The sequence below is a fragment of the Oreochromis aureus genome, linkage group 3 (assembly GCF_013358895.1).
Source record: "Oreochromis aureus strain Israel breed Guangdong linkage group 3, ZZ_aureus, whole genome shotgun sequence".
Classification (NCBI taxonomy): domain Eukaryota; kingdom Metazoa; phylum Chordata; class Actinopteri; order Cichliformes; family Cichlidae; genus Oreochromis; species Oreochromis aureus.
In genome coordinates this window covers 34,583,423-34,595,504 of record NC_052944.1, presented here as the reverse complement: position 1 = coordinate 34,595,504, position 12,082 = coordinate 34,583,423, and the positions used below count along the sequence as shown (strand labels likewise).

Below are 12,082 nucleotides of genomic sequence, written 5' to 3'. Positions count from 1 at the left end.
TTTTCTCAGAGGAGTTGGGTACATAATAAAGGAACGCTGAAGAGGCAATGTGAACTAAAGGGAAGAGTTTAATTGAATGCAGTGCAGATACGCAGTGACGCGAGGATGCTGCGGGCTGAAAACAGAAGATTTAACTGCATTGTGGCTGGTTAGCAGGATTCAGTGGTGTATAACAAAGAAGAGGATAAACATCTTTTAAAGGTGATCATGTGGCTCAAACTAAACTAACAGTTCATTTACTGACACTTGACGTCACCCAGTGCTTATACTGTTTTCTTTACCCATCTCATACTTTAAGGGAAGCACTGGGTTTTCTGCACAGGGTGCTGGTACAGTTATCCAGACAGCAGGCCATACTGACCACATAAACATATGAAAAGGGCAACAAACATGATTCATGCATAACTACAGAGACTGTAAGCATGTTTATTTCTGCTGTAATTTAGGGGTTTGTGGGGATTCACTCACTTTTGGAGTAAACCTGACCTGGTGGAGGAACAATAACCACATGTTTACAAAGTTTGTCTGTTCCCCCCCTAAAAGTGTAAAGTAAGTGTAAAGTGTGTTGTGTTAGTCCCCGAAGGGAAATTACTCCTCTGCATTTAACCCATTCACCCAGTGAAGCAGTGGGCAGCCACCAGTGCAGCGCCCGGGGAGCAGTGTGTAGGGACGGTACCTTGCTCAGGGGTACCTCAGGGTAGCCGTTCAGTGGGGTCGAACCCCCGACCTTCCGATCATGGGGCAGACACTACCTACTGAGCTATCCCTGCCTGCCCCTCCCCCCTTATCTCTTCAAGATGAAAACCGCTGCAATAATGCTGAGGTCCGGGCTCAGGGGAGGCCAATCCATGACTGATAGTGTTCCACTTTGTGTTTTTACTCCACTGCCAATGCGTTTGGGATCATTGTCATGCTGAAAAATGAAGGCAATCAAATGATTTCCAGATGGTGGAAATTTTGATGGTCGATCAAAATCTGATGGTACTTTTAAGTGTTCTTCACAGCCACCTGCACACCATGCAGCTAACAGCTGTTTGGAAATCACCTCGTTGGTGCAAAAATACTGTTTTATGTGTGTCAGATTGTGTTATCTTGGACATTTTTATAGATTTAACTGAAGAAATTGGGACAAATGATGCATTTTTATGACAGGGTGCTTTTAATAAATTTGTTCTTTGCCAAGTCGTCTCATGTGCAGACAAAACACTGCTTCATCTCTTGAGCTGTGCGTGTTTTCTGTGCACACAACTCAAGTGTGCACTCAAATCTAAAGAAATGAGGGCTGGCTCAGGACTTTTACACAGTACAGAAAATGTACATTATTATCGGTGACGTGTAGCATAGTTTGCGCTGCATCTGTGCCAAAAATTACCCGCAGTTAATTTGGATAATAAATTTAATGTGATAGGATCTGATCTTATATCCACATCCCCTGATTTATGTCCCTCAGATGTGGTGAGTGCACAGTAAATCTCCTGCATCAGTAACGAATGTTGACGGTTCAAGCCTGCAGCTGGAGGCAGATGTAAGATTTTAACGCGTGCCTTTGATTAACGTCAAACAGTCCATTTTCTTCAAATAAACACGCTCAAAAAGCGACCGTCGAATCTGCCAGTCTCCATCAAATTTAAGAAGATCGTTGCTGGTAGAAAAACTGCTGAAATATTTAGTGGATGGTTTAAAAATCTCACTTAAAAAAAAGAAAAAAAAGTTGCTCAATTTAAAAAAACCACATTCTCAAGCCCTCGGGGTGGCATAATTAAAAATCAGAAGCTGAGCCGTTTGACACTCGGAGACCTTGAATGGTGAATATTTTTAGAGTTTATAGACTTTCCGACTGCTTGAGTTAAAAGATCACAAAAAACACTCGCTTAGGAATGAAAATGACTTTTTATTTCTTTCAAAAAAAAAAAAATAGAGGGAGAGAGAGAAAACAAGTCCCTAGAATAAACAAATATACTGCTGTAAAATAAAAGCCTGTGATTTTTTTGTGTTTTTGTCAACTGTAACATCTGTTTGCCTTTCCATGCTTGATACAATCCATATATTTCTGCTTTAAATAAATAGAAAACATGTACAAAGAAAGAGATGGGGGGAGACAGAAGAGGAATCAGAGATTAAAAGGTGTACTCTGCTCCGAAAAACATTTGGCATCATTGTGAAACTCATGGCTGATCCTGATGTACGGGGAAGGTCTGCAGCCCTCGAAAGATTTCTGCATCGTCTGTCTGTTCAGCCTGACCCCACCGAGTAGCAATCATACCTATATACTGCTGTAAGAACGCTAATATCTTTCAAGTTCAGAAAAATAAAGAGTAAATGAAAATAATGCAGATTATGAGTATGTCTTTAAGCTGTGAGTGTGAACGTGTGCATTTCTCTATATACAGTATAGTGAGGCAGCAATCCGAGGGTTCTTACCAAAAAACAGATGTAGAAAAACAGAACGTGCACAAGAGATCATCGACTCGACACACCGACACAAAATGGGGGGATTTACCATCGAACAGCCTCGCTCTCTTTGCTCGTCTTCCTTTTCTTGGGGGGATGGCGGCGGGGTTGACTCTGCTGCGACCCACAGGGACGCCGCAAACCTGCCGCCAAGCAACTAATGTGAGATCGTTGGGACAAGTTCAACCGGGTGGTTACAGCGGCCAAACATCTGTCAGTCCAGACAAAGCGATGAACCTGCCCTTGCGCTCAGATAATCCATCCGCCCCTTCGCGCTGTCGAGGCCGTTTAAAGCAGCAACAACAACAGGAGGGAATTTATCATCAGCACCACCGCCGCGACTGTCATATCATGCTTTCTTAAAAAAATTCTTTGCAAGGGTAAGGGGGGGGACAAGAAACACCAACAACACAACCATGCACTCCCCGAGAAAAAGAGAGAGATGGCTCGCCAGAGAAGTCTGCTCGCTGAACGCCTCAGCAGACGTTTTAATATGACATCAAGGTTTATCCATGTATCCTCCTCCACTTAGATTCATGCTACAACAATGCAGACAGGCGGCAGCAGCTTTTTTTTTTTTTTTTTTTTCCATTTTTCTTTTTTTAAAGTTGAAAGAAACTTTGCAACGTGGCCACGAGGTTCCCCGGGACTGATCCCAGCAGGCTAACAGCAGAAAACAGCGGCCGAGCTGGGAAAGCCTCAGCTGTAAATGTGAGAAAGTCTGAATTTGAAGGAAGGTGAAGCACTGAAAAAGAGCCCGCATGCTTGGCCACACCTTATGTGATAAAGCCGTAAAGACTACTGGCAAGTTGCACTGACGCTAAAGGTGGCGAGCCAACAACGGAAAAACCACCGCGGTCATTTTTTCTGAACCCACTCAATCTTTCGACATCTGAACATTTTAAAACCAGCTGAATAACCTGATCGCAACTGGCAGCAGTAGGTTCCACTCAGAAAGTTTCACAAAAATAACAAAAGAAATGCAAAGACTGCAAAGATCACATTAAAGCAAACAGTTAACCTGATTTCACCTCCACGTCCTGGCTCTCGTTTTACCCTTCTTCATTTCAAAGCCTAATGAGACTATTACAAACTTGTTATCAATCATCAGATCTGCAGTTAGACCTCATGTGATTTATTACTTTATCATCCAGGGCTATGATGACCTGATCCTGGATCAGTGCCAAGCAAATAGAGCAGCTTTTATTTGTGAAGTGTCAATTTATCACACAAGATTAGAGACAGTAAGGCAGCTGTCCTAGAATATAAAAACTCATATTGGTGCCAAAAAAGGACACATCCATTAAGAAAATAGTTTTCTTTTTAAAGCCAGGACTCAAAAACACGGGTGGCCCAGAGGAGGGGGAAGTTTTGAAGGTGGAGAAGATCCAAAGAGTCCATATTTAGGACACAGGGAGCATCAGGAACATCCAATCACAGAATTTATCGACTATTTAAGAACTCCAGGTCCGGCTGCTACTGTTCTTGGGCTTAGAGTGCAGCCAAGATATCTGGATGAATCCTGCTGTTGCTCTCTACAGACCTGCGCGCAACCAAAGCTCAAAGGAGATTGGAAAACAGAACTTGTATTGCAAGTTGAAACCAGAAAGCTTACGGCAGCAAAGACCTAAAGATTCTGCATAGTCGTATTCGTTAGAAGCCGTAGATAAGCTTGAGGTACGTCTCTCCAGCCTGCAAGCAGGCAAACATTAGCACGTTTTTCTTTGACAGTTGTGCGAGTTGTTAAAATACGACGTACAGAAAATGCCAAATATGCCGAAAACAGATTTACACCCAGTGGGCAAGCACGAACAAACGACGAAATCCAAGACAGAAACAAAGAATTCACTGGCGTAAAACCCCCCAAAACAAAACAGATTAAGTTTCCTGTCTTCTGCTCGAAGATCACTTGTGGCAGTTACTATGTCGTTGCAATCTGAGAGGTGTGCTCGACCACTGGGTACGAATGACATCCTTCTCTGCGTAGGTTGGCAAAGACATTTCGGTGCCTCTCCGCAGAGCTATAATAAGAATCTAACAGGGAAGAGAGCTAACATCTTGATCAACTGTCCCAGTGATCAGTGGACTCACTACTTTCCATAATTTTCCTAAGTGCCCCTGAACAACAGCTGGTTGACTGACAAACCTCCCAGTCACAGCTGAAATCTAAGTTCCAACACTTCTTGGACTACATACTTCACTAGTTCTAGAAAAGCACCATTTAAGCTCGCCCACTTGTAACAAAACACCTGGATATTCAAGCATCATGTGATTCGCCGTCGAGGTCCAACCGGAGACACTTTGTAGGCTGCTGACATCATGACTGGCAAATATGATTGGAGATGGAGGGAAAAAAAAGACGAGGACCTCACCTACCAAACACTGCAGAGATGTTAAGGAAAAGCTTGAGAACTACAAAGCCTGAGAGCCGCTGAGAGGTTTAATCTACTGCTAAAAGACTGAGACATCAAGAGATAATAGAGCTACAGTTACTGGCGGAGAAGAGGACGGGGTGGGAAAACCTGCTGTGGGAGGTCTTCCACAGGTTTCAGGGGATACTATGAAGAAAGGCTAAGCTAACACAAGACTGCAACAAGAAGCTTCTAGGAGCAGCATCTATCCAACAGCGACAGGGATGAGTGGACAATCTAGACAGAAACTGGTTATTATAGCTATTTTTTTTACTTACACATATCTACACATACCAACAGTGACAAACAGGCTAAAGAAGCATCCTAGAGAAAGACCAATTGGACCAGACAGGCTGAAGCGAGATTGTAGAGACTTCACAGCAGAGTGGGCGATGAGTTTGATACTGGACAAGCACTGATGGCTGGGATGGAGATGCTGGACTGAGTTCGGGAATGGTACTAAAAAAGCTTCAAGTTCATTGTTAGAATGGCAGGAGAGTAACCTCGAGTTTCCCGCCAAAGTGGCTGGTAGATTTGACAAACCTATTACGTTGTAAAACCCTAAACTACTTCTACACACTTCAAAGCTTTCTCAACTTTTTCATACCAGAAAAGAAACAAACCCCCCCAAAAAACAACAGCTCTGCTACGGCAGGATAGCCACTTGAGTGCAACATTTTTGCATGTGCATTTTTGCAACAAAATTTGACTTTATAAAAACAAATCAAGCCCATTTTGTGTTAAACTTATCGGATCAAGTCTGGCTTAAAATTTGACCCTCAGAAATAGCCCTCGATGAAGAAAAGAAAATGCGTACACATAAATGTGTAAGGATACACGTGGACACACGAGAAGTCGTTATGCATAAATACACCCACAGTCAAACTCACGGGGATGGATGCTTTGGCTGAGCTAAAAAGAGTCAAATTTGATCCCCACAGATTCTTGGAACCACTGAGCGAGGGTGACGCCACAGGTTCAGTGTCGCACTTACAGCCACTCACTTTGATTCAGTGCAATTTAAAGTGAATTCAACTTGATTCAGTAACATTTAACTCACTCGCTCTGTGCCGCCGTCATCAATCACTGGCACATACTGTGGATCTGCCAAGAGGTTGTACCTAATGAAACAAAGCTCAAATCCTTAAAGACTGGTTGATGAGCTGATGAAGGAGACAGGAAAAACAGATACACACAGATAGATCCAACTGAGGCAGAAAGTCAACAAACCACAGGCTAACAATGCTAATTAACACTGAGATAGAACAAAAATACACTTTTTACCTATTCCTAAACTGACCACCAAGTTGAACACAATGTACAGGTGGAGGTCTTGTCACACCAACATTTGACACAGCAAATGTCTGGAAAGATATCTGCAAATTTTTTAAATCAAGTTGAACTCTTGTGATCTTTGATAGAAAACTGTTGCCACCAGGATGTGTTTGGGAGACGACAGTGGTTCTTCTGAAGCCTGTTAGAGCATTTATTCCTGTACTGCTGTCTAACATTTATGGAATAACTGTGAACTTAGCGCTAACCCTTTCAAAAAACTGAAGGAAGTCCGGCCTCCTTTGTTCCTGTGCTCTTAAACTTCTACATTTTGGACTACCCTGTTTTATTGAGCTCAACAACAAGTTTGAGAGTCGACAAATAACTTTGATCCGTTTTTTTGCAGCATCTTTGACTTCAGGGTCTAACTTGTGAAAGACAGTCAAACTCAGGTGTATGCTGCTCCTCTGCATTGGCCCATCACAGCAGCTGCACCTTTATTCCAAAGTCAACAAACAATGGATATAATTTCTTCAAAGTTGTCCTTCAAAATTCAAGGATGTTGCAAACAGCGACCATGATTAAAATTTGTCTTAATAACTCAACATTTTGAGTTATGCATCTCGAAACTTCAATATATGCAATTCAAAATTTTGAGATAACCGAGAATTTAGTCTCTTTTGGGCAGTTTTTAAATTTTTTCTGTAGTAGAAACAAGCGTCCAGTCTCCTGATGCCCTGGATGTAGATCTTTTATTTTTGTATTTAGTAATGGGTGTTTTCATTTGAAAGCAGCACTGCTTAGTGACTTAAGGACAATTTGTAATGGTGCAGCTCTGGATAAGTTTAACGTAGGCTGACCTCATGCTGTTGTAGCTTATTAACTATGTGCACAATTCTTTTTCTTTGCGTTTCTCAGAGTGAAAACTTCAAAATACTACAGCTGTATTTTCAGTAAACCTTTAGTTTACCGTCTAACAGATCTCTTTAATCAATGTATTTAATTTATTAAACTAAATTTCAACAATAATATTTAGAACAAATAAACTACCCACTAGAAAAACAAAGGATAATAACAAAAAAAACCCCAAACTACCAAATTACTGTAACTAGCTAACTGCTGTTAGCTTAGTTTTGCTGTGTCACTTTCTGGTGTGACTAGGCCTTAAAACATAATTTCATACAGTGCTAGCATGTTGTGCCTGCTAGCTCCCATCTTTCTGTGTGTATCTGTAGCATTACATGGAGAAAAACAATGCTGTATGAGTAACAAAGACTTTAGCTCAAAACCCTTAACAACAAACGCTCAATTACTATTAACAAATGCTTCAACAAATCGCTGTACAAGCCCCGATAACATTCAGGAGAAGTTGGCGAAGAAAAACTGACAGGAAAATACAAATATATCCCAACAGAGCGGAAAATTACAGGAAACACACCGGAGAGGATTTGCCACTAAATCTCTTGCTAAGTGGACGGTCGTGGACGCAGACAGCGAGCGAGGGTGGGGATGGAGAGGAGGTCCGTGGCAAAGGTATTGTCTGAAACAACTGCTGAGCACACACGCACACACACACACACACACACACACACACACACACAATAAAACAAACACTTGTCCTCTCGTAAGTGCTCCAAAGTTGCCGTTGCAGGCAAACAGTGACCCAGAGAGGACAAAATAGCACCAGTATGAAATAAAGCTAATTCTGCAGCAGAGACTCTCACAGCAGTCAGATACATTTAGCTGACTGAAAAACCAGAGGTAGGATTTCCTCAATCCCCTCTTCCCTCCTCCCCGTCTTTCTCTCTCGTCCTTATTCCCTCTCCTGAAACATCACTCCATCGATAGGAACACAAATCAGACAATAAACAGAGAGAAGCTACACACTCACTCACTCACACACACACACACACACACACACACACACACACAGGTGCAAAGAGTTGTTTCAGACAACGACCAGCCAGGATAACATCTTCCCCATCGAACCCCTGCCATCGCTCAGTCCCTCCTTTTCGTCATCTTCTCTTCCTCTTTCCAACTTGACTTTTGGTGTCAGCCCAGTTATCTTGTGTCAGTCTGTCGTTTCAGCTTGAGCAAATCATCCTTCCGTCCATCTCATCATCGTCCTCTTGTGTTTGTTTATGCTGTTTGTTTGTTTGTTTGTATGTCGCTTTTGGCACTCTGCTTCCCCTCCTGACTGGATTACATAAACTGCATCTAAACAGACAAAGAAGAGAGAATACGATAGGAGAAACCGTTTGTTTTGATCACAGAGAAGCCCTCTGACACTCTGCTCTGACGGCAGTAAAGAATTTCTCAATGGGAAATTACACTAAAAAGGGAGGGTGAGAAAAACGGCAAGATAAAACGAGATTAAAAAAATAATACAAACAACAAAAATATCTGCATTTTTAAAAATTGCTGAATAATTGAACTTCCCCGGCCCTCTTAAAAGCTATCAGATGAAAACACAGTTGACCTGGTGATCATTCTTTACCCTGTCTTCTACGCATTTGTTGCTTTTGAGATGACTTTCTACGTGCCAAATATTATTTATGACTGTACTGCTGGTTTTGTTTTCAACCAGCCTGCCAGTCTCAGGTTTTCTGTGGGTGACTCAAGACAACATCTGTCACAGGTTGGGAGAATTTTCTTTAAGGAATCAGGGGAAAAAACAAACCTTTTGGCATTGTTCACAAACTGCCCGTGTTTGTCTTTCTATTTCAGTGTTTCCCTTTTACAGTCGTGTTGCAAATTTCTAGCCATCCAGCATCGGAATCGCCTCTTTAATGTTGACCTTAAATCTGGTGTTCTGCCACGAGGTGCCCATTTTCACAGAAAATATAATGCCTCTCTTCTACTAGTACCTTCTCAGCTCGACTCGACTTTTAGGGTTTTCAATTACGTGGTAGTAGCTGTTACTTTTTAGTACCTGATGGCCCGAGGTTCCAGTCGATCTGAAAATGTGAGGTCAACAGACTGCATGTCATCGATTGGTCACTCAGCGGTGTCACTCGAATAGTGAGAGCGAAAACAAAAACTGCCATTTTTGAAACTCTGAAATGAGTCAAACGGCTACACAGAAACCAGAATCATGGTGCCGAGTCTGACAAAAAGCCATAGACCGAACAGCAGAACATCACCTCGACGTCCTCCACTGTTCTGTTATGACTGCGACGCATATAAATGACGTGGAAGCGTTGCTATAACGACTCAACGCACATTGAGCTGGTACTCAGTTTTAATGGAAAACAACTGAAACACAGTTGATTCAAGTAAAATAGGTACCAGTGAAAAAGAGGCATAGAATGGATGGAGCCCCTGGTCGTGTAAATTGAGGCCAACGAGGAAGTGCCTTAAATTTTCATTTTAATGTCTTTTTAATGGACACCAGGGGGCGATAACTGGTCCTCGAAAAAAACAAAAAAACAAAATACAACCAACTCATAAAACCTGTCAACTGATAAAATGTCACTGATCAAAACACAAATCTTGGTAAGAGCATGTTGTTGCATGAACTTCCTGTTTTGCCACCCACAAAGAACGTGATAATTTAAACTGATGTTGTAATCATAATAAGAGCAGCCCTGTTATTAGCAGTTAATCTTCTCTAAGTTGGTTCAAGTTTGGAAAAATTTGCATGCAAATTCATTCAAAACTTTCTGAGTAATCCTGCTAACACACTGCCAAACAAACACATCGAGACAATCGCATAACCAGCCTGGCCAATTTAATTAATTAATTAAATTATGTCGGGGTGTCTTTGAGTCCAACATTTAATTTCCTAAAAATAATCTGCTGCAAAGACATTAAAAATGTATAAGAGTTACCTGGGCTCCGGGCATGGGTGCGAAGGGGTTAGTGGGTCTGAGAACAGGCTGGTTGTACATCATTGGCTGAGGAGCCATCACAGGTACCCCACCCATCTGACCCATCTGGGGAGGAACCTGGACAAAGGTAAGACACAGAGAGATGTTTGCAAAGTAAAAATTAAAGACAGGAAGACATAAGGGTTTAAAGAAAATAGATTTACACGCAGTAATGGAAACCAGACAACCAGCCGCTCAGCGGCAGCTAAGCACAGAGCAATCATTTTCAAAATGATTTCATCACCCAACAAAGTCAGTTTCAAGCTCATTGTGTTTAATCTGAAGGTGAAATGGCTTTTGTTTTACAAGTGGTGTCAGGTGAATTGTGCCAAATATTAAACTCTAGGTAGTGGGACAGTCTTCACTAGCTGAACATACTGGCTGTTCTGAGCGGGCCTTGTAAGGAGATGTAACAGAGGGGAGAGCTAAGTGGATGAAACAACCACGACTCCAGCTATCATCATCATCACTCTGGCTGCTGCAGCACAACAATTTCCCAACTTCTGGGATAAATAAAGAGCATCTTAATTTTAAAATCTAAGGAGCTTGGAAAAAAAAAAAAAAAAAAAAAAAAAAAAAAAAGGTGACTGGACTTCTTTAAATTTCGTGTAGATGTTTCACGTCTCATCCAATAAGCTTCTTCGGTTCTAAAACCAGAAGGTGGCGAGTCCCAGGCATTTAAACCCTCCTGGGAGTTGACCCACTATTAAACATGCGTCTCATCACATGTGCCAAGGTGTGAAAGAGGGCATGGGTCATTATCAGCAGAGGTTTCAGCTGAAACCACTGTGAGACCTTGCATCATCCTATCATGTGACCCACTGAGGTCACATGACCCAAGGTGCGAGTGGGAAGGGACCTCAAAACTACATGGTAGGTGGCAGACTGTCATAGGCCACCCCCTCGGTTCAATGGTGGTCGTTCACAGCGCACATAGGTGGACTCATTCACTCCTCTTTCAAACCATCTGTCTTCTCTGTCCAAAACGTGAACATTGGGATCTTAGGTCCCCTTGTTCTCAAACTTGGGTGTCCATGCTAGTTATGCTACATTTGAAAACATACAGTTTAATTGATAGTACAAATACAGACTTGCAGCTCTAGTCTCCATATAAATATACGACAGTGCCCCCCCAGGCACGTGTGGGAATATGTTAATATGTGCATGCTTACCATTCCATACACAGGCACTTGCGGTGTGGTCATGGGGAAAGCCATGGGAGCTGGAGCCTGGCAGAAAAACAGAAAACAGCGTCAACTATCAGAACAAAAGCACCTGAGTCAAACATTTCATGGCTTTTGTCACATACGGCTTCAAACCTTCAAAAATAAATAAAATAAAATAAAAACCTCACAATAAAGCCTACTTTATGTGCAAGGAGAGTACATTTAATGCTCAAGTATGTGCACATTAGGAGCACAATAACGCAGCATGCAGTAGGGGTACTTAGTGGATTCCCACTGAGTGCAATCATTACCACTGCTTTAAAAAGGGGTGGCTCAATAGCACAGTGATTGGCCCTGCCCTGCTCACTTTGCAAATCAAATCCACTACAGCTGAACAGGCTTCAAATTCGATGTGACGGGCAATTTGTAGCCGTCGTTTACAACCCACGCGTGTCTGCATCGACGCCGCCCGATTTCTGCTTGACAAATTAGTAATTTATGGGCGTGAGCGTCTGCGGTACATTACGGTATCGTGTCGGCGAATGTCCTGGATGGAAATCAGTTTACAAGAGGATCCGGGCAGGTGCAGGGCGGCGTGCCTCTTGCACAACAGCAGTCAATCAACAGAGGAGTATTAATATCAACAGATGAGTTACTGACAGAGCCCATACGACTTTGACGTCTGTCAAACACAACCAGGAAGCACCTCACTGGGTTTTGGGAACACCTTATAGAGTTTTCATCACAGATAACTACAACACAGTGAGAAGCCGTGACTGCCTGCTTTGCTGTAGGTCAGCCCCCGCTCACCCCACTGTTTGCAAAAACCCATTAAAAACAGCTGCCTTCACAGACCTAATCCATCATCGTAAATGAGACAACCACAGCATTTTAACACAATTACAAAGCC

The 12,082-nt window shown here is 42.4% G+C and overlaps 1 protein-coding gene across 3 annotated transcripts in view; it reads right to left on the bottom strand.

Annotated features, from left to right (window-relative positions):
- Window positions 1–1,871: 1,871 nt before the first annotated feature.
- Window positions 1,872–12,082, bottom strand: part of si:ch211-200p22.4 (phosphatidylinositol-binding clathrin assembly protein) — a 107,336-nt gene continuing 97,125 nt past the window's right edge. For all 3 annotated transcript variants that reach the window (XM_031726944.2, XM_031726943.2, XM_031726942.2), the window contains 3 exons: window positions 11,179–11,235; window positions 9,968–10,084; window positions 1,872–8,354 (listed from right to left, as the gene is read on the bottom strand). In XM_031726944.2, coding sequence (XP_031582804.1) covers window positions 8,340–8,354; window positions 9,968–10,084; window positions 11,179–11,235 — 189 coding nt within the window. In that variant the 3' untranslated portion in view covers window positions 1,872–8,339. The remainder of the gene's footprint in view (window positions 8,355–9,967; window positions 10,085–11,178; window positions 11,236–12,082) is intronic.